The 27,294-nt window shown below is 40.2% G+C and overlaps 1 protein-coding gene across 1 annotated transcript in view; it reads right to left on the bottom strand.

Annotated features, from left to right (window-relative positions):
* Positions 1 to 26,680, bottom strand: part of ptch1 (patched 1) — a 62,736-nt gene extending 36,056 nt beyond the window's left edge. Inside the window, exons 1-6 of the mRNA XM_042333341.1 lie at positions 26,274 to 26,680; positions 24,351 to 24,543; positions 4,196 to 4,385; positions 3,656 to 3,725; positions 3,474 to 3,565; positions 185 to 383 (exon numbers count right to left, since the gene is read on the bottom strand). Of these exons, the coding sequence (XP_042189275.1) occupies positions 185 to 383; positions 3,474 to 3,565; positions 3,656 to 3,725; positions 4,196 to 4,385; positions 24,351 to 24,543; positions 26,274 to 26,441 (912 nt within the window). The 5' untranslated portion in view covers positions 26,442 to 26,680. The remainder of the gene's footprint in view (positions 1 to 184; positions 384 to 3,473; positions 3,566 to 3,655; positions 3,726 to 4,195; positions 4,386 to 24,350; positions 24,544 to 26,273) is intronic.
* Positions 26,681 to 27,294: the final 614 nt, after the last annotated feature.

Below are 27,294 nucleotides of genomic sequence, written 5' to 3'. Positions count from 1 at the left end.
AATTTTACAAATGGTAATATCAGACACACTTTGTTAACAATGAAATGCTGATAGTTGCGAGGAAATGAGAATTAAGGCAAACCATGCATCCAAAGCCAGTCTTCCCACAACAAGTGATCATTATTCGCTGTTTAAATGGAAACCCTGATTTTCACCTTAAGAAAACAATATATAATTTGCTTACTGTTGTTGAATTTTTGTTTGGGGCATTACGTGGGCAGTCAGGATTCGCAGGGTTGAGGCAAGGGCGGTCCATGTAACCATGTCCAACATCAGCCTTGTTCAGCATCTCCTCCCAACCATCCACCTCGTGCTTAAGGTGCTTCAGCTCCTCCAGGAATTCTAAGGGATCAAGGTTTGTCCACTGCAACTCTGGTTTACCTCTGCCAAAGAAGAATATGTCATCTTTAATATTTTGTAACAGAAATCATCACTACAGAGAGATTGCTATATGAGCTTCCCAACACACTAAAACAAGACTGCTCATGTTGCGTGTTCATCAAGAATTAACACCAAACACATTTAGCTCAACAAAACCACTGGACATCATGAGATCTTCACGTATTATGTTGCATGTCGCACTTCACTCCAAGGGCTAGATTTTCAATGCCGATACAGCATTAACTTCCAAAGCCAAACACAATCATTTTGTAGCAGGGAAAAGAAGCTTGAAATTTGTAATGTTCAGCAAGAAAGTTAATATCTGCAGCATTCAGAGAAAGTACTGTGACATTTGGGACCGTATTGCAACAGACTCGATGAGGTAATCTTTGTACTGTCTGAAAAACCAATGCTGCATTTACTTTGCAAGGGGCACTGCTCCATACAAATGTAATTTTGTTATTATTGTTGTTATTGATGGCAGCCCCACCTTAGCAGGAGTCAGTCCTGCAAGATTTGTAGGAAGGCATCGCTGTCCGTAGAGGTGTGGACTAACACCTCGTGAGATGGGAGTTCTCTCAGGCTCTGGAAGCAGCATCACCAGAGGCAGGAACATACAAGCTGCTCCCAGTGGCACTGAATGCTGGGTTGGATTTTCAGGTTGCTGGTTGGTGGCTGAGCCTCAGTTCACCTGTATAGCATCACTGCTCTGCCCAAGGCTACCTCAGAGATCAGGGAAGATCTAATGCTAGTTAATAAGGTCGACAACCTGACATTCACAAACCGAAAGCTGCAAATGCCTTTGCTTTGGGAACATTTCTTGGCTGAGCTAAAGCCCGAAGAAAAGTCCAACATTGAACTTGGAAATCAAAACACCAGCTAAAAAACAGCCGAATATGGTCACAAAACAGAATTAGCACAGTGACCATGGCTCGTGAATGGCTTATTTTTTACCCCAACGCTGCCATTATCCTGATCAACTATACGCATACCAACCTGTACACTCTGCTGTTAACTTGTTTACCACCCATGCTATAGAATACATTCTAAGATGTAAATTGCGGTAAATTCCATCTCACTGAGAGCCCTGCATGTTGCAGATCCAGTTGGAGCAGTGTTGTGATACAGACACGTCAGAAAACAATTTGCTTGCTAAAACACCGATACCTAAAATGAACTCGACCATAACATAACGCAGCATGAAAACTGCCCTCACACTGAACCCGTGCAAACAGCAAGAAATTAAACAATCACTCCCCCTCAAAAAAATGCGTGTGTTTGAGTCAAAATTGTGGCGTGTGATAGTATCACTGGTGATAATTATCATATTGACCAAAGATGCATTCAATAGCAATCAGTAGTTGTCACTAGCCTTGGGGCTATGCCACCCAGCCCCCACCCCGTCTCATCAAAAGGCCAGTGAAAACTACTGATTGCTATTGAATTAATTTTTTGGTCAATATGATAATGATTCTATTACATTCCGCAATTTTGACCCCATTGTTCCATGACCAAAGCGTTCTTCTTAATCTTGATTTTGGTTAAGTTAAGGGCAAAGAAAAAAAGTCTCACCCAGCGTATGTATATTTTCCAAGATAAACTCGGTCTCTAACTCTGATTGATGCTGTGAAGTAAAGGAGTGTTTAATGTGGAAGTGCTGAAAGTGGGTGCCTACTGAGCCATTCCCTTTGTGAAGATATGAGTCATTTTTATACATTCACAGCATAAGAAGCTAGCAGCTGGCACATCAAAAAACTGTGACATAATGTCCGATTACAACCCTACTGTATTATAATAATAACTGTTTTTATACCTGAATCAATCATAATAACTGACCTTTATTACCACTAATGATACCTTACTTCTTTATGCTCTCTGACAACCTGGCAATCGACCAACATCCCCTCTTTTGAATTTCTTCCCAATGCTGACAGACTGGAGAAGCTTTTGGCTGGGTTGTTTTGTGGTTCAAACCACATTGTATCTGCTTAACCAGGCTTGAGTCATTATTCCAACTCTCCCAACCAGAAAACACAAAAAAAACCTTATTTACAATATGAACCAGGCACCGTCAGGGTCGAAGACGATTGGCATAAGTAATACTCACTGAGACGTGCAACCACGAAAAACACGAAATATTATAAACTGAGACGTTTGATCAAGATTTTGTTTTTGAAGATTTATTTTTAAATCAAATAACTGCTGTAGGATTGAGCTATAATGCTGTCAGCTTAAATTGTCTCCATCTCTCTCTCTCTCTCTTAAAACCATATCATATTTTTTCACTTTCAGCTATGAAGAAATCTTTTCTAATCTGGTGCCAACACTGACATTTCCCAAACACTTTGTATCTGCTATAAATAAAATTACTCAAGCGCGGATGATTCAGTTACATGGATTCCAATCAATTTGTAAAAGCTTTTGTACAAGTCTTTTTTTTTTACAATTCCAGTCTAATATTATCAGTCCTATCCCAATCTCCCCGCTCCCTCCCATCCAAAAGCTTCCACACTCCCTCGGTGAGAAAAATTAGCCCACAATTCCTGCTGGGAATACTTTCATCTATCTATATGCTATTCCTGGACTGAAATAACTAAGTAAAATTGCCTATTGAATAGTCACATGTTAGAAAATGGGTTTTCAATGCTACTGTTAGCAGGTAGGAGCACAGACCGACAGGAGTAGACAACAGAATCCAAACCAATTATGTCCCCAAACACTAACTAACACTAACTGGAAGATATACAAACTGCGTAAAACCAAGGCTTGTTTTAAAAACATGTTTAATTCAGTTTAAAGATTTATTGATACAAATACTTAGGCTGTAATTTCTATACCAAAACTAAAAAGTTACAAAATGATCTTATCTTAAATACCAATGAAAAATCACATTGAAAGTCCTCAGTCTCCGTGAGTATTAAACATCAGGCACTTTGAGGCACCTTCCATCTAATCTTGATCTTACATGTGCCTTTTAAATGTTTCTGACATTTAAAAGGAGGCATTTGAAATGTTCAGAAAAATGCAAATGCTTTCCAACAACGTAAACATGGTCTTTAACTACTGACGAGCAATGAAGAAGATTGACTTACGGTAGGTAGAGTGTTCCTAACTGTAGTTTAGCACCTTCCCAGAAGCAGTCCAAGGGTGAGATTATTACACAAGGGTACAATTTTTCAATAAGCTGGCAACAACAGAATAATACATTTAGTATCATAGTAATCTCAAACAAATTAAAATTACAGTCAGCAATAAATAAATAACTGGGACATACCTGGTCCATCCAACTGGTTTCCGTTACAAGTGCTCCTGATTTATAACATAAGTTGTCTAAGTTCCACTGTCTAAAATAGAAACAAATATATTAGTTCAAATGAACGTTGAACAGAAATGGGAAAAAAAGTGGACTTGACGATTTCCATAGGGAGATGTTGGCCAGTCTAAAACATTAGTGCTTAACCCATAATACATCAGAAAGCTCAGTATCTACAAAGAGTGAAGAGAATAACAATTTGCATTTATATAGCGCCCCTCACGTAGGGTACGGTCCCAGAGTGCTCGACAGTGGGGGACCACGACACCGAGCCGGGGGGGGAGGGGGAGGTGACTGTAGGCACAGTTGAAGAGGAAGATCTTCAGGCTCGACCTGAAGGTGGGGAAGGAGGGGGCAAGGCAAAGGGATTGAGGCAGCGTGTTCCAGAGTTTTGGGACGTAGTGGCTGAAAGGGCGGCCACTGAAAAAAATAACTTTTTTAAAAAAAAATTGAAGTAAAAGATTTGAAAGCGCAAAGATGTGGTGATTTGACGGCACTTACTTGTTGTACAAGTAAACTTGCACTCTGCTGGCTTTCATCGCAGACTCAAGGTGCTGCTGTAATGCTTCAAGTGTTAGAACATTAGCACCTTCCTCAACAGGTGTTTGTATCATGATCTGTGGATTGAACATTGCCTCCTCCCCTATCTTCTGTCGTGTGTATGATAATTCTCGACTCACTCTACCACCAACTGCAGGGAAAAAAAGGCAATGTTTTCTGAATTGCCCTGTCAGGCATGTTTTTTTAAAATGAAAGCAGCAATACATTCAGGTTACAATGATGATAATCATTTCTAACAGACTATTGTTCTCGTAAAGTAAGGCTTGCTAGTCATTAAGCTACAGAGTTTTCTCTTGAAAATTATAGCATTCCATGAAAATAATACTTACATTTGATATAGCAACCGTCACATCGGAAGACGTCTCAAAGCATTTCACAGGATTAATAATCCTTGCATTATTGTACTATACTGTAGTTATCTACAAAGACTAAATTGTGCTGTAAATAATAATAATCCTTGCATTTGATATAGCGCTTTTCACATCGGGAGGACGTCCCAAAGCGTTTCACAGAACACACTGTAAAGTGAATTGACTGTATATTTGTGGGCGAACGCGGCAGCCAATTGCGCACAGCAATGTCCCACAAACGGTCGTGGATTGAAAATGACCAATTTATTATTGCTATTGGTTTTCGAGGGATTATTAGTGTAGTAACTGTAAGATTATAAGTATAGTAACTGTATTTTGTGGGCGAACTTGACAGCCAATTTGCATACAGCAATGTCCTTCTAAAGTGAATGACCAGTTCTACCTGGAGGATTGTTGGCCAGGACACCAGGAGAAACTCCCTTCTCTTTTCAAATAGTGCCATGGGATTTTTAAAGCCTCTCTGAATAAGCAAGTGAGACCTCGGTTTAACGTCTCATTCGAAAGACAGATAATACAATTTACGAATACATACAATAAGTGAAATCTCTTTGTAAACATAAAACACATACACACTATGGGGGAAAATGCAGATAATTCATAACAGATTCAATGTGATATCATGAACAAAACACAAAATACTGCAGATGCTAGAAATCTGAAACAAAAAGAGAGAGCTGGAAAAACTCAGCAGGTCAGTCAGGCAGCATCTATGAAGAAAGGAAAGCGAGTCAACGTTTCGGGTCCACGACCCTCCGTCAGAACTCAACTGACGAAGGGTCGTGGACCCGAAACGTTGACTCACTTTCCTTTCTCCATAGATGCTGTCTGACCTGCTGAGCTTTCCCAGCTCTCTCTGCTTCTGTTTCAATGTGATATCATGTTGAATTGGTCACGATATATTGCAATTTTTACCCAACACCATATAAGGCGAATTGATTCCCTACATACTTTGAGTAATACCTGAATTTAGAATAATCCATGGATTTTGGTATATCAAAATGTGCAAAGTATTTTCTTACCATTTTCTTCCCTCCTCCATATGCCTTTGCAATTTTGCATCATGATTCTCGAGCATCAGTGTCCAGTTAGATAACTCTCATGTGAGACTGGCTAATTATTATGAATGAAGCCAAAGAAGAAAGCAAATCTTATACATGATCAGTAAAGTCTACTGAAGCAGACAGTATGAATGGCTTCAAGAGGCAACCAATGGAAAGACAATAGATTAAGGGATATGGTGAGGAGGTAGCTACTGTACAAGGGACTGAGAATCAAAACTGCTTCATACTCATAGACCTTAACCTCTTAAATTCTTAACATATGCATGTACTGCATTAAATAGGGATGATTTACAGAGGTGTCTAGTGACCTCTTATTAGTTATAAGTTGCTACACAGTTATAGGGGGCCCTATTTCTGAACATTGTGATCATAAAACAAGCTCAAACCACAAAATCTATTGGAATTTCACCCAACCATGTATTATTATAAATGTAACCTTCGTTCCCGTTCCATTTGTTGTCACCTCTCCTGTGGCTAAACTCAAAAATAGCGAAAAAAAACATTACAAATGATATACAATTAAAAAATAAAAACCAAAAAGGGAGAAGAAACAACAGGCAATGCACAATGACATTCAAACCATAAAGCGCTTGATGGTTTACTGTCACAATTGTGGCCTTGATTGAATTCCTTCACTGTTGACTGATTTGTAACTTCCTTCTACCAATCTATAGTATTCTAATGTTTCACACGAACATCACACAATCCTCCCTTTAGCATTCCACAATATACAATGATTTACATAGCACATTAGTTGTTTATGACACCCTCATTAACACAGATACCACATAAAACACCCTCCCAATGGCATGCTCCTTGGAAGGGGGTCCTATGATACTAACAAGGTACGAACTGGCAAGTTCCCGCACCAATATGTCAGAATGTAAAATAATAAAAGGCTGTAAGACTGCTTATTACCTTACAAGCATAACCTGCCAGAATGACTTTATCCTCTACTTATTGAGGATTTACTGCATGATTGATGGAGCCATTTCAAGTCACACTGGAAAGCAATAATCCAGCTGCACCTTTTTTGTATCACAAGACTCATTACAAATTCAGATTTCTGTATAGTGAATATACACACTTATTCTTAAAGTTACAAAATGTTTTGAGGGGGTGGAGAATGAAAGATACTGTCTCCGAACTACAATTTCTACAGCATTCAAAGGGCTAGAATGGAGCTCCTCCAAAGTCCCACCAGACAAATACCTGGTGCAAGACTAGACCATACAAGCCCCAGTCTGTTCTGAGGTTAATGATATTGGTTGATCTCAGTTGTAGATACTACAATTGATCTCCAAGACCACGCAGTCGAGAGGCAAATAGCCATCAGCTCTTGATCCTTAGCCAGTGACCCCTGCTGGAAATTCTGTGTGCTGTGCGTTGGGTGAGAATGGGATCAGAGTCGGCAGTGATGCACCCCACCTGCCAACACTCACTGTTCAGGCTTGCACATTAAGAACAGCCACTGAGGAGTTACTGGAGGGCTGTCAGCACCTGCGAAACTTTACCACAGTGATACCTTTAGAAGACTTGGGAGGGAGAAATTAGCCAAATCAGTTCTGGAGGACAATGGATTTCTTATACGACACTCCAGGTATACTTCAGCACATGTACAGTACTAGTAATAACCCTCTACTATAATGTATTAAGTGTTCCTCCACTGTGTTAGATGTGTCAACACAGCCCACATTCAGTTTAACATGACCATTAATCCTGCCCCTTCCCTGCTCGGGCTCGTATTTTCATTGACAACGGGTTTTCAATCAAGATTGTAAGTCTTGCATTTTCGTGTAAGCTGTTCTCTTACCACCACAATAACTATTGTCAAGTATTAAAAAGAAGTATTATTATCATAAATATTAAGTGTAATGTCTGTTTTTTTACACCAAGGTCTGATGGAAAGCTGTGAGGTGAATGAACAATTACAAAAACAACAACTTGTGTTTATATAGCGCCCCTCATGCAGATAGCGTCCCCGAGTGCTGATTGTAGATAGGCTGTTGGAAGTAAAAAAAATCTGCTCTTTAATACCTTCTGCCCCAATACACTGTATTCCTTTGGCTCTTAACTATTTTTCTAGGTTATAGTGTGTGTTTCCCAATTTAGTGTTACAATTACACGAGCTTAATGAGAAAAAAGTGCATTTCAAAGATGAGTTTCCAGCATGCGTGCTCCAAAGACAGTGGTAAAATAATCAGTGCAGAAGAACACAATGAAGCCCTTGTTTGATTTTCTTGGCAAATTTATACGAGTTGGGTCAAAATATATTAAAATAATAAGGATAAAACAAATTGAGGAATGAGAAATGGGCTTGCAGCCACTTTACAAAACAGGTGTAAAGAGATTAAAGGATTGGCTGCAGTCACAAGTAATGTATTCAAAGTAAATGACAGGGTGATTCATACCTGGACTAGGTATGAGAAGATTTTGGTGTACAGTACTTGCATATTGAGTTGAGCTCAATAAGGGCTAACAGAGGTGGTAAAGAAATACAGGACATTAAACAAGTTCCATCATGGCACAAGTTAGGATACACTGTAAGAATTAATGGGAAGTGAAAATAAGCAGATTAGTGTACAAAATGCTATGAAAGCGAATGCAGCCCTTTGACTCGCCATTCACTGGTGTGCACTTTGGTAAAAGTAACTAGACTACACAATACATATTCCCACAGTATGCGCAGGACTCTCTGTATCTGTAGCCAGAATGAGCACTGGGTTACATTAATTTATGTAAAAGAAAATCTGTCATTTAAAATCTTGTGCTGCATCTCGTCAAACAGGCTAGGAACAATGTTACCATTATAGTCCTAGAGCAAAGATTCAAAATGTTGGCACTGGATGTAGATCCCCCCATCCATGCAAATGTTCTACTTACAGTACGTATAATGATTAATTGTTTCAATTAACACTCTACTGTACAGATGAAGTCCCTGGCAAAAAAAAACCCTGCTGCTTCCTTCCTCCAGCCTGCACACAATGTTTGAACATTAGATGTTCTGTAAATGTTGCCAACTTTCTCCTCTTCTGCTGAAGGGGGTCCTCTGCTCCACGGATGCCTGCAGGCCTCTATTACCCTGCTCAAGAGGCCATTCTTTACACATGAGCCTAGACAGTGAGTGTCAGGTGCCTATTTGAGCATGGAAGCAAATCAGTGGAGTCTGTGCAGCTGTTTTTCCAATATCTCACACACAAACCTTTAGAAGGGGTGACTGACCAGTGACCAGCAGTTCCACCTATAGCTGATTTTTCCCGTTGTCTATTTGCAATGCCCCAAAGTTCAGCTAGGAATCAAAATATGTTTATATTCTTCTATTCTGTATTTCTTAGTGCTATATGGGGTGGTATTCAGCCATCAAGGATGCTTACCACTCATTTCTAAAGCGATTTTAATACTTGTCTACTCAAATACCACCACAACAACAACTTGCATACATATAGCGTCTCTCATGGAGTATAGCGCCTAAGAGCACTTTGGACAATAAGACTATTAACAAAGAGACACTCATTACCTTTTTCCCAGCAAGACTCCACTGGTATCTATGTTATAACCATATCAAATGCTACCTGTTTTGTAAGATGGTCACAATGCACTTGAAACTGTGGAGTCTAATTTGCAGTATTTCTTAGCCAGTTTCCTAAATAAGGAATCCAACTCAGGAAAGGAGGACTATTTTCAGTGGCTGGAAAAATGTTTCTCCGACCTGCGGGAATATCCCTCTTACACCATCCACTTCTGAAGCCATGCTCCTGTAAATCATCAGGAATTCTAACAGGATTCCTTTATACAGCATACTGCAAATTAGATCCCTATATAGGAAATATTGTGGAGTATCACCAGAACAAATGAGTAATACCTGGAACAGAAAAGCAAAGGATTTCTGTTTTCACTAAAGTTATTTTCTTTTCCTTCAAAACTATATTACTGTAGGGACCTTTACTGTAATTTTGTGCTCAGTTCATCATTACCTTCTCTTATGGCACTCATTAATCACTCCTGTGTGGAGCTAAAACATCAGCCTTTTCTATTCTCAATACAATTTTCCTACTTCTGTGAAATGTAACTCTTTACGATTGCAAAGTGCTCTTAATAATCAAAATTGTACTCAAAAAAGTTCACTTGCACAGTTCATTAATACCGGCATGCAACTTCCATCATCCATTTGTGAACGGATTTGGCAATCTCTTACAGTTCTGTAGCAGTACAACTATAACATATTCCAGCACGGTCACTCTACTCAAAGAAATAGTGAGGGCCCACAACAGTGACGGATCCCAGTGTCCAAATAAATCAACTAAAACTGTATGAAACAAATATTGAGCCAGGAGAAAAAGAAGTGACTGCAGAAGCAGGTATTACATTCAATACCAAAAGGTACCTTCTGAGGAATTCTCACCCAGGCTGATATTTCCTTCTGGTATCAATGGAATTTAACACTAAATTTCATCAAAGACAAATGCTGACTGGGATAAACAAGTAATTCTTCATTTCCCTCGAACCAGCTGAGTGTTTACTATCAGCACTGGTTACTATTCTCAAATAACTTAGTCAAATGGCATTAAAAGATCTCTATTTTTAATTACAGATTTCTAGCATTCAGGTTTATTTTTCAAGATAAATGCGGAACTTTGGGTCTAATCTAATTTCACCTGAAATCGACATCAACACATGCTGATAATGAAATGCTTCGTTGCCCTGTTATTGTTTTTACTTAATTGCTCAAGTCCTGCCTAATAACATCAAAGGGACCTAGAGGGTAGAGTTCAAGCCTCATGTCACAAAGGCACAGACCAGAGCTGCTGAGGCTGGGACTTAATAAAACAGATAACTGTAAAAACTGTGGTATTGATATTTCCAGCAATCTGCTTATTCAGTTCAATTCTGATGTATTCACCCATTTTATCCATTTTGGACCCCACAATGGGATTATATAACATTCATAGCCATGGCACAGTTACAGTAATATTTAGATACCCTTATGGAGCAAAATCCACAAAAATATCTGAACATATTGCACGTCTATGTTATGGCAACTTTCAATAAGTGCCTTTAACAAGCTAAGGAAAAGATGGGGCCCAGAATATCAATGTAAACTAGCAAAATTGTAATTAGTAATTGAAAACTTATAATGTTAATTATATTATTAATAATCCTTGAATTTGAAATGTTACCTTCATAGGATTTGCTGTAAAGTATGTATTTTGTAGACAAACCTTACATATAAAACATGCATTATACACAAAGTGAACTATAATTGAGGGTTACAAATTGCAAGCATGTTCCCACTTTATGTCTGGAAATGTTACATTCATCCAGAACTGGAATGGGGCAAACAGTAACGATTCAAGAGGAAGCACAGCATGATTTATATTTCTTGGGTTACTTTGTTACCTCAAAAATTAGTTTTCAAAACAATCTAACAAAATACTGGAGTATAATTTACAACATTGGATATACTGTTCCTCTTCTCACAATTGGTAAATATAAACCCTCATTCATGAACACTTTAATTTACCATATGGCAATTCATTGATTTTGAATGCTGCTGCTCACAAAACAAAAATTAACTTTTGAACCGAGATCAGAAGCGTCCCCATCATTCTCCCTCCATGCTATTCAACTTGTCTTGATGACACACTTTACTCTGAGACTACAAAAGGCCTCCTCGCCCAACACAGCTATCCAGTGCTATCTACTTCAGGTGTAATCAAATATGCCAAATAGGATTAAAAGTCACACTCATTATGGCCAACCTCAGACATTGCAAGAATTTTCTGCCATCTTTCATCGTGCTTTAATCCACTTTCATCTTATTAACACTGGCCCATTACTACTGTCCCTCCGATCTCTGACTTGAACTCTCCAAGTTAACCAATGCATTTTTTGGTAATCTACATATCTGTTTACATAAAACCATCAAAACAACTCCACTTCAACCTGTAGATCATTCTAAGCATGAAAACAGGGATCGCTCATGAAACAAACTTTGCAACATATACTGCAATATATTATGCACAAGTGGATTGTAATTGAAGTCTACAAATGGCAAACTACTACGCCTCAGATTATTCAGTGCATTCCATTCTCCTCAGAAGAAAGCAACAGTTCTTAATAATACCTGAAATCAAACACTATAAAATATAGCCTTGCTTTAGAAACCCAGTGGGTTGGATTCTTTTGTTTTAATCACAGCATCTGTTGCCCTGTATTAACAGGGCTGTGGCCAACCAACATCAATTTGTGAGAATAAGGAGTACTATTTCGTTTTTCATCATGGGTCTCTAGACAGATGGTTGAATCATATGGGTTCATCGTTACAATGTAGCTCTACATACAGTATTGCTGTTGCAATCCTGGGTGCTCTTCTATAGGGACTCTGGATTTTTTCTGGCACACTTCCCAGGCAGGAATTGTAAATCATCTCATTTTACTTTCCTTTTGGCAGTTATGATTTACTGATTAACTAGTATTCTCCAATCCTTTGATCAATTATTCTCCCATGCTTCCATCAAACTGCTAAATCTACCTGCTTTGCAACTACCTGCAAAACAATAACAAGTGAAATGATGGCCTCTACTATACTTCATTTCTCTCTGATATTCGTGTACAGCGAACCAGAAGTGACAATTGCTAGCCAATCTCAGAAGCCATGACCAGCTGAAAGATTGTTCATTTTAAACTTACATTTCCATTCCAGAGTAAAAGACAAGAAATACTGCTCTTAGATAAAAGTCGGTGCACTAATGCCCTAATCTTTATTTGATATTTATACAATAACCTAAAAGTCTCCCTTTTGCTCAACAAGCAATGGCCTTCTTCATGTCTTCTGTTCTTCCCTCCCCACCATCAGTGGAAGCATCTCTGCCCTCGCTCTCTAGAATTCCACCCCAGAGAACTTCTGGCTTGATCCCTCCCTCTCTCACTTCATACAAGATCTGTCTCAAGACCTACCTTTTTGCTTTCAGTCATCTTCTCCCTCCCCTTCCTAGTCCCCACGCCCAGCTTGATTGCCCAGATAGTTTAGTTGTTTGGGACATCCTTCTGATTGAAAAGGCTTTATATAAATAGAAATTTGTACTGTGTATTGTAATACATAGATCCAGAGCAACTATATTATGGACATCACCGAACCTGCATTTGGGAAAACTAAGATCTTAAAATTCCATGAGAATTTATATGGTGTGAGATCTTGAGGTTCAGGAAGGAACTTGTATTACTTTCTGTGTCTTGGGGTGAGACAGAATTCTCTAAGTATTTTAGCTTGGAAGTACAGGCTCCATACAGATATTAAGCTGAACTGGCTCCAAGGTAATACGCTTGGCAATGGAAAGTCAGAATCGAGCCAACCCTCTGGGGAGGTCTTAGTAGTCGAGTTCCTGAGCCAGTCAGGTCTGCAGTACTGCTGATGACGGCACAACCAGCCTCATCGGCAGGACTTGGAATGGCAGACCAGTCACCGGGGGCAAGGACTCTTTCCACTCAGCTCCTGTTAACCCTGCAAGCCAAAGCCCTGATGGTTAGGTGGTTGTAGCTGGACAAGCAGCAAAACAACTTGCACACAGTGCTCTCAATGCAAGCAATGCAGTTTTAGCTGGCTAAACTCCAGCAATATACCCCAATGCACACTCTGGGGTCCCCAAGCCTTGACTGTGCCTAATACATTACGGAATTAGGTAAACAGGATGCAGCCCTCCAGGGAGAGAGTGCGCATTCCATTCCAATAAACATCGCTGGAATTTCCAGGTGTAGGTGGGATGCATGAAATTCTCAGTTTGGTTGGGATACTCTTAAGCATGCAGTTAGGTTTCTGTATGTGTCAGACACCTGGCTGACCAAAAAAAGGATGCAACAAGGGTATGTCTGCTTATTAACTGAATGAAAGTATAATGCAATAGGGCAGAAGTTTTCTGAGGCTGCCTGCTTCCAGCTGCTGTTGCTGTGGAGCCTCACACTGAAGCACTTTGCAGTGGTGCAGAATTGCACATAGTGTATAGTCTCTCTGTACTGAGCTTATTAGGGTCAAGACTCCCCAGCATGCACAAACTGAAGTGAATCCAGCATTCCCCTGTATCCTGTCTGGCTCCCATCGTCACAACATTCAGTGGGCCACCAATTTGGAAGGCTTCATAATAGTACAACCAAAATCAAAACACTTGCAATTATGGCAAAACAGAAAACAGATTCAATTTTCAACTGTGCTGAGAAGTGAATTTTTACAAGTTTCCTATGACCTTCTCTGTTTTTTATATCTATCCAGTCTGTGAATTTTGTATTTCTTCCATTTATTATTATTAATGATGACAATAATATAATCATCCTTAATGCATGTTAGTCATCTTCTTGATCCCAACAAAACTCAGCAATTAATAAATGCTGACATATGGGGAATTTTACTTTGTAAGTAATAACAGAACAAGTTTTTTTTTGTTTGTTTTTAAACACTGCTCAGCCCTTGCCCTTCTCTGAGTGATAAAAAGGAACACTACATTTTCAAACTCAGTCCCGCTGGCTAGGGAGGCACTGAGCAGAATTCCCAGGTGTCTCTCTATGGGGCAAAGGGGAAAACTTAGTGCGGAATTGCTGGTGAGCCGCTCGTGCATATCTCCTAATAGGACAGTTATGAGCAGCTAATATTGGTGGGTTAGGAGCAAGTCCCAATGTGGGAGCTCACTCATGATTTTCACCCACAAAATACACAGTCACTGCACTTTACAGTGTATTCTGTGAAGGGTTTTCAGGCGTCTCGGAAAACGTGATCAGACGCTATATCAAATGTAAGGATTATTATTATTATCCCCTCTCAGCTACACATCTTGTGACCAATGGGCAAACCTACAAGGGGTGATAAGAAGGGGCACATGCTCTTTCACCTTGAAAAGAAAAGGTTTTGACAAAAATGGGGTTGAAAAGGTGCAACTCAAGAAAGCAGAAGGCTTGGTTACTGGCATGTAATTGTCAGAAAAGCAACCGTTTGGCCAGGAGATCCCATTGTAGTTCTAAAGCTGACTAGCGACACCTTGACTGTATCAGGTGGGAGCCACAGTCTGAAGAGTCAAACAGTGGTGATGTACATGGGCTTCCTCACTGGAAATGGCAGTTTCTATCACAAGGTTCTTCCTCCAACCTCAAACGCACTTCTTTAATCTGCCACGTGGGAATAAATGTTATACCACAGCTGGCATTTACATGTCTATGCTGCTTTTAACAAAGTTAGGGTCATACAAAATTCTGGTCAAAAGTCACATTAAGATTTTGCATTGAAAATCTATAACAAAATATAATATTTTGACTTAAATTTCCCTCTCACAAGGGCAGAAACTTATGGTTCCATGGATGTTGGCAGTCTCCCTTCCTGGCCCAAGTAATTAAGCCTGGAGTGTCAGCAGACTGTTTGACACTACAGAGTGCCACAGCTGAACTTCCTCCAAACTTTCAACTGACAGCGGCATTATAGACAAATTCCAGGACATTGTGACCAGATAGTGTTTAGAAGTATGAATTCTGGCAGATTTGTCTCCCCCACTACCAATCCGTGTTCAGGGACACTAAGACCAAATTGTACCTCCAGTCTGACCCAGATCAGCTAACACCAACACACACCAATGATGGGAGTCTAAAATCCTGAAACTTTCCTAGGTTTTATGTCCTACTGCTATACTACACAGTACATTTACCCATCAGTAGCTAAAAAGCCACTGATGAAATTTGAGTGTATATGAGAACTTATAAATACTGCTTTAAATAGCAGGATGCAGGCTGAAGATTTTGTTCACTGTCCAAAATTGTAACAGTAAGATCCAAAATTAGCTGTCAGCTAACCTTTTGCAAAATATATTTGAATTTATGCTGTTAAGAGTTATACTTACAAATTATATTTGTAAGTAGTACTGTGCCACAGTACTATTAAAAACAATTGGATCAAAATAATAAAAATATGTACCTTCAGCATCGAGATTAGCAATGGAGAGGAGTGTTTGTACAGATCTTGAACATTGCAACCAAATATCCCAGGAAACGTATAGTTAAAAGCCACAGCTTCATGTCACTGCATTCATTCTGTTGCGTAACACTCCCCCCCCCCCCCCCCCCCCCCCCAGCACATTTGCCCACTTTTGGTGAAATGAACATGATCTTTCAGTTTTGAGCCAAGTCTGATCTCCCTCCAGTAGATTCTCTTTAGTTTTCATTAGCTTTTCCGTGCAGGCCACATGGGAGGGGTGTGTGGAGGGGGTGTGTGTGGGGTGGGTGGGGGAAAGAGACACATTGTCTACTACTTCTTCCCCCAACCCCCCCACCTCACCAGCTACAGAGAGGCTCCCCAGTCTGTGCGGAACGTTGCTTTTGGAGTGATTTATAACCAACACCTTTCCTCTGCCATCTGTGCAGGGAAACACACATCACTGGGGGCCACTTTCATGATTTTGTTGCGACTAGGATTAGCTGGATTAGAGGCCGACTCATAAGGACCCCCTGCAGCCGTGAGGAAGTTTCATCACAGGGTCAGTGTGGTGTGAACTATACTCTACCACCAACACCCCAAGCCAACCATAAAAATAGACACAAAGCCAAAAACTGAATGCACAGTTTACAGCAAATGAGATTTCAGGGCTCCTCTCAAATCACTGAATACATTTCAGTGCAAAGTAACCAGTGATCAGTTCTTTTTAATTTTCCAGCTATTCTAGTGGTCATTATTAGGAGCTGAGAAGGAGCCTTGGGAATGTATTTGTTAACCCGCACAAAGAAACCAAAAAGAAAAAAAGTTTAAGACTTGTGTCCCACAAATAGCTCTTAATATTGAATCTCATTATTCAGTTTGCAACCGAATGACAAACAATAAAGCCTAAACTGCTAACTATTTGGAACATTTTTAAAAAATTAAAATATTATGTTAACAAGGAGTTGTGCCAACATTTTACTACAAGTCAGATCAGATGTTTACCTTTGAAAGTATCACCTAAAATTGACAACTCTTTAAGGGAGAAACTATTGGAGGGAGCATCACATTTTGATGAAAAATGGTCAACTATCAACAAATGTAGAGATGCACTGAAATGGGGGAAAAAAGTGTAAAATAAACTCTCTGAAGAAAATAGAAACTTTTGGTGCAATTGTAATGGCGCAGAATGCATTATCAAAGCCTTATCTGTTATATTTCTCTTTCTCTTCTCTCTCGTTCTTTCTCTCCCTCTCTTCTGTTTAGTGCATTCACTATCAAAAGAAAGGGGGAAAGCAATGGAGGCTTTGACCTGCAGCTGTAACACAATACTTTCACACAGCCCTGTCGACCCCTGACATAAATTTTACACCGCAGCTGGCATTTACACACTTAGCATTTCCATATGTATAGCCTGGTTTGTGCTAATTATGCTAATCACCTGTCTAACTCTCTGCTGCGAAAAATGGTTGTATTTAGCAGTCCACTGCCTACAAATACAGCTTACTGTGTGGCTGAAATGTACATTCAGACAGCCCTGAATGGCAAGAGTTTTCCACGTTGCTGGCTTCATTCAGACCGCAGAAAAATTTATTCAAGTCAACTGGTTTCGGCCTGCAACAAAAAAGTTACCAGAAAAAAGTGAGTGTGTTCCTGCCCTAACATTCTAAGTCTGCTTGCAAGCAAAATGATAAATCAATTGGTGTGGGAAACAAAAAAGAGAGATTTATTTTGCAAGCCATGTGAAACAGTAGCTTTTAAAAAAAATCACAAGGTTCACCCTTTCTTTCTCCCCCGCCCCATCCCAATATCTGTAGTAGGAAGAACATTTATTTCCTATTAACTATGTTTAAAAATAGTTCAGAAAAAAAACTTTTAAAAGCATTCATTTCCCATTATCCGAGAGACAACAAATGAATACTAATTATTAATTGTTACATAGAATCTTTGGAACAAGCACCACCACAAAATGCGCACTCAGAGAGTGGCTTCCGTCTTTCAAACAGAAGATGAGACATTGGCACAGGCAGCAGCACTGTGGGTGCTGTGAACTGTTACGTTCCCTCATACTGTTGGATGTCAAATAATTAAGAATATAAATACAACCACTGACTTGTGTAAAATGTAAATAAAATACATTTACTTTTCAAAAGAGTACTCTTTACCGGGGGCCAGTCTGCATGTTGGAGGAAGAGGTTTTAAGACAGTTTGGACCTGGCTGCCCTTTAATGTAAAAAAAGAAGAGTAAATATAGAAATTAGAACTGATATAACAGCTGCATTGTATTTACCAGATCTGCATTCACCGACACCACTAGAAGTTGGAAAACTAAATATTAATAATGGTGACAATTACATCCTACCCAGATTGTATTGGATTTTGAATTTAGTTGCATGCAGTTCTTTGGCAGTGGCTGGCCCTATAATAATTCAAATGTTCACTGTCAGTTTTGTTCCAAACCCCAGCTCAGCAGCCAAAACAGAAATAACACTACAACTACTGTGGTCATTTCACAGCAGAGCTTTTTTTTAAAAAAAGGGAGGAGGGAGCGGGATGGAGGTTTAGACCACCCTGCTTTCATGGCACAGTGCTCTGTTTACATTGCAGTACTTGATTGTGTAATACATATGGCATTTTGGTCAGGATTTCTTACCCTTGAGCCAAAAGCCTTTTTGCAATACTATTTTAAAAAAAACTTTACACAAACCATTTATTTCCTTTTGCAATACTTTTATATGATTATTACTATAAGTAAAGATACCATCAACTACTTTGCCATCCATCCCATAAGCAATGAAACTACACAAGTTTTTTTTAAGTAATTATATGCACACTGTAATCATATGCAATGTGAAGAGACTTTCAGAGCTAAACTTTTTAACCTATTGATTTACAAGTGATGAGCTGATCTGCTGCCACATTACTTAAGAGTGCAACAGCGTAGAATTGATAAGTCAACGTTCAACTTCTATCAACTTTCAATGCATGCAGCACAAGACTGAAATTGGACAATGCTAATCCCAAAACAGAACGCTAAAAACAATATTAAAAAAAAACAATGTTGAGACTTCCAATTTGAGATCCGTTGTGGCCAAGACGAAGCCAGCCTCCTAGTGGACATAACTATCAACAGGTCACATAGAGGTCAGCTTTGAAGGAGAAATCCAAATGAAATATAAACATGGCATCGTGGAAACCAGACAAATCTCCCATAGCTTTGTCCAGCCAGCACTAATCTAGGCATCAGCTGTGGAGCATAATCTAAACAAATGGATCACTCAGTTCATACATCTGGAAGCCGTCTTATTTTAGTCTTCAAACACAGATATGTTCAGTTTAAACACTGGTCCAGCGTACAAGCATTTTTTTTAAACGTCCTTGAAGGTCACAGGATTCTAAAATGAACCCAAGGACTATGACGGGCTTTAAATTATATGCATCCGATTGAACGCCTATTATTAGATGGAAACAGCATTGTTTATGATGAGAAATTAGATCTGATTATGTAACAAAATAAAAACATTTTTCAAACCATAGTTACCATTCACAAAAGTAACTCCTCTGGTCTGAGTTTTAGAAGAGTCAATGTAAAATACACAAGAACACAAATCCAACATAAATGAATTAAAAGACAAAGGTGCTAGAATGCTTATAGATTAACATTCAGGAAAAGAGTATCCAATCAATGAGGTCGAATGTACCACTGTACTGCACAATGTAGTAATGTACATATGGATACACACACACACACAAGAAATGTGATAACACATTGTGATGTGGTAGAAGATTAACACACTTATCCAATATCAAACAGATACAACAGTTGGGTTTTCAAAAACTGAATTCAACGCTGGAAATCACTGTATCCAGGCTGATTAACCCTGTTGCTTTGGTAAATTCCAGTTCTCTGCTTGGTTGTGGACCAATACATTTGGCGGGCACTTTGAGGTGAAGATCATTTCATATGAAAAGCACTATATAAATACTGATTTTTATTGCTAATTAATGGTTATCAGGTNAAAAAAAGTGGAACTATTTTAAGAAATAGCCAAAATAGGCTTCTTACAATCATATCCACACAATAATAGGAATAAATATTAAATACAGGAGTGTCTAAATATCAGGAGTGGGCTAACACTTGACTATATAAAGCACTTTGTTTAAGTCAAAATGAATATGCCTAAAGGCAAAATAACAAACACACATTGCTTTATTATGGTAAATTCTGGTGCAAATGGCACACCTTCATGCATGTTTAATGATCTGGGATGGGTGGGATTTCTGCATCAATATAAATCAAATGTGATGCCAATTGCATTCCTTGTTCTCCACAGTCACTAAATAAGCATTCAATGTAAATAAGGAATTAATTATTGAAAGTTTGCATTTCATGTGGCTGAAATTCTATTCGTAGCACTGTCCATGTATTGATAAGTTGCAGCCAAAGTATCTTTGGGATATTAAAACCAGTCCCAGAACTAAACACTGAACCCAAAGATTGCTATCAGATCACCACAGTCGTTACCAATGCAACAATCCCTGGAGTCAACTTGGCTTTATTGTGAAAGAACACAGACAAAAATTCAAGGCACAAACTATATAGCAGTACAACGTATAACAACAGAACATGCAGCCATCAGCACATCAAGCAGCACTGCTGCATACAATAGCATGATTCAATACATATCACTGTTATCATTCATAGTAAAACAAGAATAAGGAGTAATACCTGTGGTCTTACATTGACTCCTCAATATCACAGAATGCAGAGTAAAGTTGGTTAAAATGGCATTAATACTATTTCTTAAATAAAACTGCTATAGTGTGGAGCAATCCATTTATAAGTAAAATATGATAAATAATTGTGAGTAATTTCAAGATTCAGGTGAATTTCATATCACAATTGACTTTCTCTTATCCTTGATATAATGTGCATCTCCCAATACAATCAATTATCTTATCCAGCATTGCACACTGAAACATTAAAAATTAAGGAATGAATGGATGTCAGTTGGCAAAAGTGAATAGAGAAAAAGGATTTGGGTATAATTCCTGAGCATTCACAAAAGATTTTACCTGAGGAGTAATTCTGCAAGGTGAACTTGTTTTCCCTGAAAAATTATCAAGTTTTTCAAGACTTAGATTATGAACTATGTATCAGATTTTGGAGATGAATATTGATTGAGATTATCAAATACAAAACAGCTATGTGGGAAGGGGGTCAACTGTGGAGAACAGCTGGACCGGATTGAATAGTGAAGAAGTGAGGATGGAAAGATATTCTGGAATTTGTAGGATCACTTTGGGGGTGTTCAAAGAGTATCTAAAGAAGTTTTCCTGATGAAATTAAATAGGTAAATAAAGTCCATCTTAAGATAGATTGTATATTGTTTGTAAAATGAGCAGCCTCAATTGACTGAATGGAATGGTAGCCTATGGTATGGTGGAATGGTAGCCTATGGTATGGTGGAATGGTAGCCTATGGTATGGTGGAATGGTAGCCTATGGTATGGTATGTTGGGATGGCAATCTATGATGTGATATATTGGGATAGTAGTCTGTGACTTTATTTGTTGAGAATTGACTATGATGTGGTATGTTATGGCATCGTGAACAAATATTTGATTTGGCCATTTACATCCATAATACAGAAAGCTACAATCATTATTGCACAAACAAAATACTGAACTTAGTCTTGTTTGTTAACAGGATTTGGCATGTACATCAACCGAAAGCATGATATGAATGAGCTGTGGGTTGTTCTGTAAGACACTCAATCCATGACTGTTTGTGGGACACTGCTGTGCACAATTGGCTGCCGCATTTCGCCCACAAATATACAGTCAATTCACTTTACAGTATATTCTGTGAAGTGTTTTGAGACGTCTCGAAGACGTGAAAAGCGCTATATCAAATGCAAGGATTATTATTATTATTATAATAGCAGAAGTACCATGGACCATGTCAAACTACTTTTTATACTTTGACAAAAATAAACTCCATTGATATATAATCATATTCATGATTTTAAAATATTGGATTGAGTGAGTCACAGCTAGGTTTTGACCGCTCATTAGGGAAACCTGAATTCTACTGATAAATGGTACCACACTCAAACCTACCATAAAGGGCTTGCTCAAAAGAAGTGTGCCTCCTGGTGGATCAAAGTCACAACAAGAACCACATAACTGTTTCAGGAAGAGTAAAGTGGATGAAGCAGAACATCCAGACACAAAGGTGGGTTTATAACTTCCTTAACCCTTAACAGTCTAGTTAAATCTAAAATTTGCTAAAATTGCATGAATTTCAATCCATCGGTCTCCTTGTAGTGTATAATGCATAAATGTACTGGTATTTGTCTGATTTAGTCACTCCCGGGCTTTCATGTGTTACAACTGTCTCACTTGTAAACAATGCACATTCACAGAAACCTGTGCTTCTTTAGAAACCAGAATCATTAATGTGGAAAAGAAGATACAAAGCTGGTGTTGATCCATCCTTTTACAGTGGAACACATATTACTGTACACATTTTTCAATCAGCACCCAAAATTGACATACATGCCGTAACTATTATTGTGGGAATTGGGCAATGGATTTCTTTTAATTGCAAAAGTCCCTATTTTATAGTGTTATTGAAAGCTGTTGCAATAAGCATAAGCCTATAAAATACAATCGCTATACTACAGTAAATCCTGTGAAGCGCTTGAGACGTTCTCCCAAAGTGAAAGGCATAAACGATATCAAATGCAAGGATTATTAGATGAATTGAAAACTGTTGCAGTAAGCCAGAGTAAATTCTTTCTGACCCATCAATTTGGGTCCTGGAGTCCAGTCTAACTAACAAAACATTTTCAATATATTCCATTCGTATGCAGGGAACTATAAGGTATCAAAGCAGCACCTCTCTGCTAATAGGTCAAATTAATGTTACATTTAAATACCAATTTGTACTACTGAAATCTCTTAATATCCTTGTGGTACAAATTGATGGACTGAACATAAAAGGTTGTCAAACTGTCAATAGTGATGACAATTCATTTTTGTCATTGAATCTTGCAAACTAGTATAAACTGTTCCCCATGCAGACCCCCTTTCCCTTCCCCATGCCTCCTCTCTCTGTTCCGCTTCTCACTCTGCACTCTCTTCTGTTTATACATTTAACCACGGAAATATGCAACTGCTGCTCATTTGGTTTATTTGTGCAGAGCCCATGTTCGTGACCAGAGCGTTACACACTCCACTGAGAACACACACAGCTACATAAAACTCCTGCTGCTCTTAGCCATTGGTGGGGGGGGAGTTAGGTAGGGAACAAAGGCAAATATATGAAGCAAATGTAGGTGAACATTTTTGCAGCAAAGGACAAATAGCAAACTGAAGATAGATAAATGTAAGATGCGCTCAATCATGTAGCATGTGTCTATACACTTTTTTTGTGCTAAACAAATAAGCACCCAACAAATGTGAAACGTTTGCGAAATCTTACCAACATGACAGTGAATCAGAATAAAAAGTTAGATTTGCAACGAGTAACCATGTACGGATACACTTCAAACCTTTAAGGCGTTTTCCTGCCATTGCACACTGTATTGATAAGAATCATTTGCAAACTTTTAAATGGAAAGGAAATTTTAATATGCAGCAAGTATTTGACAGCATACGGAACGCACAAAAACTGTTGTTTTATTTCCCCTCTTCCCAAAACAATAAAACTGTTCACTTTCAGGACTAAAACGTGTTTGGGGGATAGTGAACAGCCTATGCATCAATTAACAATTCCCCATTTCTGTCCCATTGTTTTTAAACCACTGGAATGTAGATCAAAGCCCCACAAAATCTTTCTTAATTGAACTTAAGTTTCCTCCCACAGGCCATGGGGAGAAAAAGCAAAAAAAAAAAGAGCCCACAAGTTTGCACCAAACTATTTCTTTTTTTTAATGCAATATCCCAAGTGCAATAACATTACATTAAACATACGTCACCACCCGCTAAGGTTACATTAATCTAGTTTGCAAACATGCGTTCCAGTCTGTAGGACTTCACTTTTTTTTTCCCTGAGACAAATGTTTTTTTTTGAAAAGTTGAAAGCTGTCCAAAAACAGGACCACACACACACACACACACACACACAGGCAGCCTCCTCCCCTCCCCTCCCTCTCCCTCTCCCTCCCTCCCTCCCTCACAGAGAGCTGCACTGATCAAATTCTACTGCTGGGGGCACTCACAAAATGGCCGCTTTGACAAGCTGGACTTTTTTAAAACATATATATATATATATAACATTTGTTTGTGTTTCCCCCCCCCCCTAAAGTTTAACCCCCTCCCTCTTCCTCCTCCTCCTCCTCCTCACAAAACATCCTCACCACAGTATCACCAGCACTGCCCCTCTCTCTCTCTCTCTCTCTCTCTCACACACACACACACACACACACACACCAGGTTTCTGCCAAGTTTACACCAATGTAAGAAATTCTTCCATCATAATGGGTCACAGCAAGTTCTTTGTAACTCTCTCTCTCTCTCTCTCTCTCTGGCTTTTAGCCAAGCAAGCTATACAATAAACAATCCCCTTTCTGGTATGCTCCTTTCTATCTCTTTTTCTCCCTCCCTCCCTCCCTCCCTCCCCCTCTCCCTCTCCCAATATAGCCCAGTTTTATGCTCTTTGTTTTAAAAGGTGACTGACTAAAATCGAGCAGAGGAACAGAACAAACAGCTTACCTTCAACCCACAGCTCCTCCACATCGGTTTCCAGGTCAGCAGCCCTTAATCCCACTGCGAAAGCCCCGAATATGAGGAGGCCCACGACGAAGAACTTGCCACAGTTCCTTTGAATGTAACAGCCCAGTTTAAATAATAGTTTCTGAAACTTAGCTCGAAGCCACAACGGTGCTTTCCTTCCAGTCGCCTTTCCCTATAGACACACACACACGACACACACAGCACAGCACAACACAACACAACACACAACACACACACACACAAAAAAAAAAGCACAAGAAAAGAAAAGAGTTGAGCCAAGTGAAAGCACTGATTGGGGAAAAAAAAAACAATCACTAAAACCTTCAAGAGAGGCGCAGCACAGTGTCCCCCCTCTGATTGATGAGCTCACGTTACAATACTAATGTTTCCCGTTAGCAAAAGAAAATCAGATCTATTTACATCCCTGTGTTTTGTTTTGAAAAAAAACTTCAGGCAGACCTGCACAAGAATGTTTTCCTTCCAGATTCCTGCAGACTTTATTGCATCCTATTAAAAGTAGTCGGGTTAGTCTCTCCAGCGACTGTCACATCACCTCTCCCCCCCCCCCACCCCCACCCCACTCCCTCTCCCCCCAAACACATAGTCTCAATCGCCACCCACGCTTTGGCGAGAGCAGATGGAGGAGACACTCCAGACACATAAGTTGCTCGAAGAACTTGAGTTTTTTTTTGGATCTTTTATGTTTTAATTTTAAAAAAAAGTGTTTTTTTTTTGGGGGGGGGGCGGGGGGTAGGACAGACCTGTGCAACAAAAAGGTACAATCGCGGTGAAAAATCAAAGTGTGGGTGGGTGTAAGTGTGTGTGTGTGTTAAAAAGAAATAAGTCGAAATGCAAAGTATGATTAGCGTTGTCAGGGTTTTTCCACGAGTATCGTTTGCAGTGCACCAACCCGGGTTTAATAGGAGCAGCGAACATCTAATGGGACACATACAGTAGTAGCAAATAGTGGATCCACGTGGTCTCTGTGCTGTAAGATCATAAGCTGGAGTAATTCATTTCCATAGCAGTATCGGGACGCTGGGATCTGCATTAGGAAGTGCAGCAGCCATCCGAGAGTTACGACAATATTTGTGAACGGAAGAGGGCAGCCACATGGATTTCAGCTTATAAACCAAACCTTACTCCCTGAACAGATACGATCGCTTGAAGAATGTTTCACTTTTTGTTTACTTTGCGAGTTAAACATAGGCAGCAGCCGCTGGGGGGGGGGGGGGGGGTTGTGGATGATGTGGGGTGGGTGGGGGTGTGGGGGGGGGGGGGGGGGTAAGGGGGAGGAAAGGAGGAAGGAGGGAGATTCTCCTCTTCACCATCCACCCCCACCTCTCCTCCCTCCCTCCCTCCCTCCCACACACCACACACACACACTAAACCAGGACAACGTGGGGTCTTATCCGCTTAAAAGTATTTATATGCAAAAAATGGCGTGTTAAAAAAAGAATCCCCCCCCCACCCCCACCCACACACACACACATCCCAGTGTGTCCAGGCTCCACGCCGCTCTGCAATTGAAGTGGCGACAGAGAGAGCGATCCCGAGCTTTGTTTCCGCATGATTAAAACTTACACTTTTCTTTGCAAAAAGCCATCCAGTGATAACATAGCTCAGAAGCAACCCGAGATCTAGCCTTGACCCCCCCCCCCCCCCCCACACACACTCTTTCTCTCTATACCGCTTGCAGAACAGAAGGGAAACAGAATACACCCCCTCTTCCTAACACACACGCACACACACACGCACACACACGGACCACCACCAGCACCGCCACCGATGCAGATGCAGACACACACACACACACACGCACACACACACACATATACACACACAACACGCACACTTCACGCACAAAAACCAGCGCTCGCTTTTGCAAACTGGGAAATGCACCTTTGAGATCTGCTCCAGCGCAAAGGCAGCATCGCAATAGCTCGGCCGTTCCAGATAATCTAAACCCGCTGTATGATGCGGCTGGTTTCTTCTTATCCTCCTCCTGTTTTGCTGAACATGGTCCTCCTCTGTCCTTCGGCGCTCCGTAACGTTAACAGCCGAGGCCATGTTGTTGATGGGACTGTGGCAGTGTAATCACACACCGTCTGAGGTTCCACCAGGCGGGCACTTTAATCCTCAACACAGCAGACGCGGTGCGGCAAACTTCATACTCCTCGTAGCGATGGCGAGTCAAAGTTTGCGCCTTCCATTCCCACATTTCGCGATCTGGGAAAATCCCGGCGATCTTCCTACATTCACAGGAGAACTGTGTCGCTTTTTTTAAAGAGAGAGAGAGAGAGAGAGGGAGAGAGGGAAAGAGAGAGATCGAGGGAGACCGAGAGGGAGAGAGAGAGAGAGAGGGAGAGAGACTTGCGAGCCTTTCACCTTCTCACAGAGGCTCTGTGAGCTTTACCCGCACCGCTCGCTTGAACCATTCTGTGTGCAACAGGGCCCTCCGACTCTGTGTTGCTTTGATTCAATAGGGGGAAAAAAAACTCTCTCTCTCTCTCTCCATTGGGAAAGGGGAGGGGGGGGGGTGGGGTGGTGTGGGGGGGGGGGGGGGGGGGGTTGGAAGGAAAGCCAAAACCCGCCTCCAGGGCCGTCAGATGGCTGGGAGAAGGCTTGTATTGCTGGGATCTCATTGGCCGAGGAAGGCAGAAATTACTCAGCAAACACGACTATTATTAGCTGCTTAGCAACAGCTCACCAAAGTAGAGAGACCACCCAGGCTGTGAGTGCATCCATCCCCACAACAGGGGAGCTGCGGTTCGCCTTAAAGAAATCACATCCCTCCACTGCAGCTCTCTCTTTTTCTCTCTCTTTTGCACGCACTTGGTAAAACAACAGGGGTTTCCCCCCCCCCCCAAAAAAAAATAAAAATAAGATACGATCCTCGGTTTCTTGTTTCTTTTCCTCCCTC

Source organism: Callorhinchus milii, unplaced genomic scaffold, assembly GCF_018977255.1.
Source record: "Callorhinchus milii isolate IMCB2004 unplaced genomic scaffold, IMCB_Cmil_1.0 Scaffold1, whole genome shotgun sequence".
NCBI lineage: Eukaryota > Metazoa > Chordata > Chondrichthyes > Chimaeriformes > Callorhinchidae > Callorhinchus > Callorhinchus milii.
This window is presented reverse-complemented; position numbering and strand designations above follow the sequence as displayed.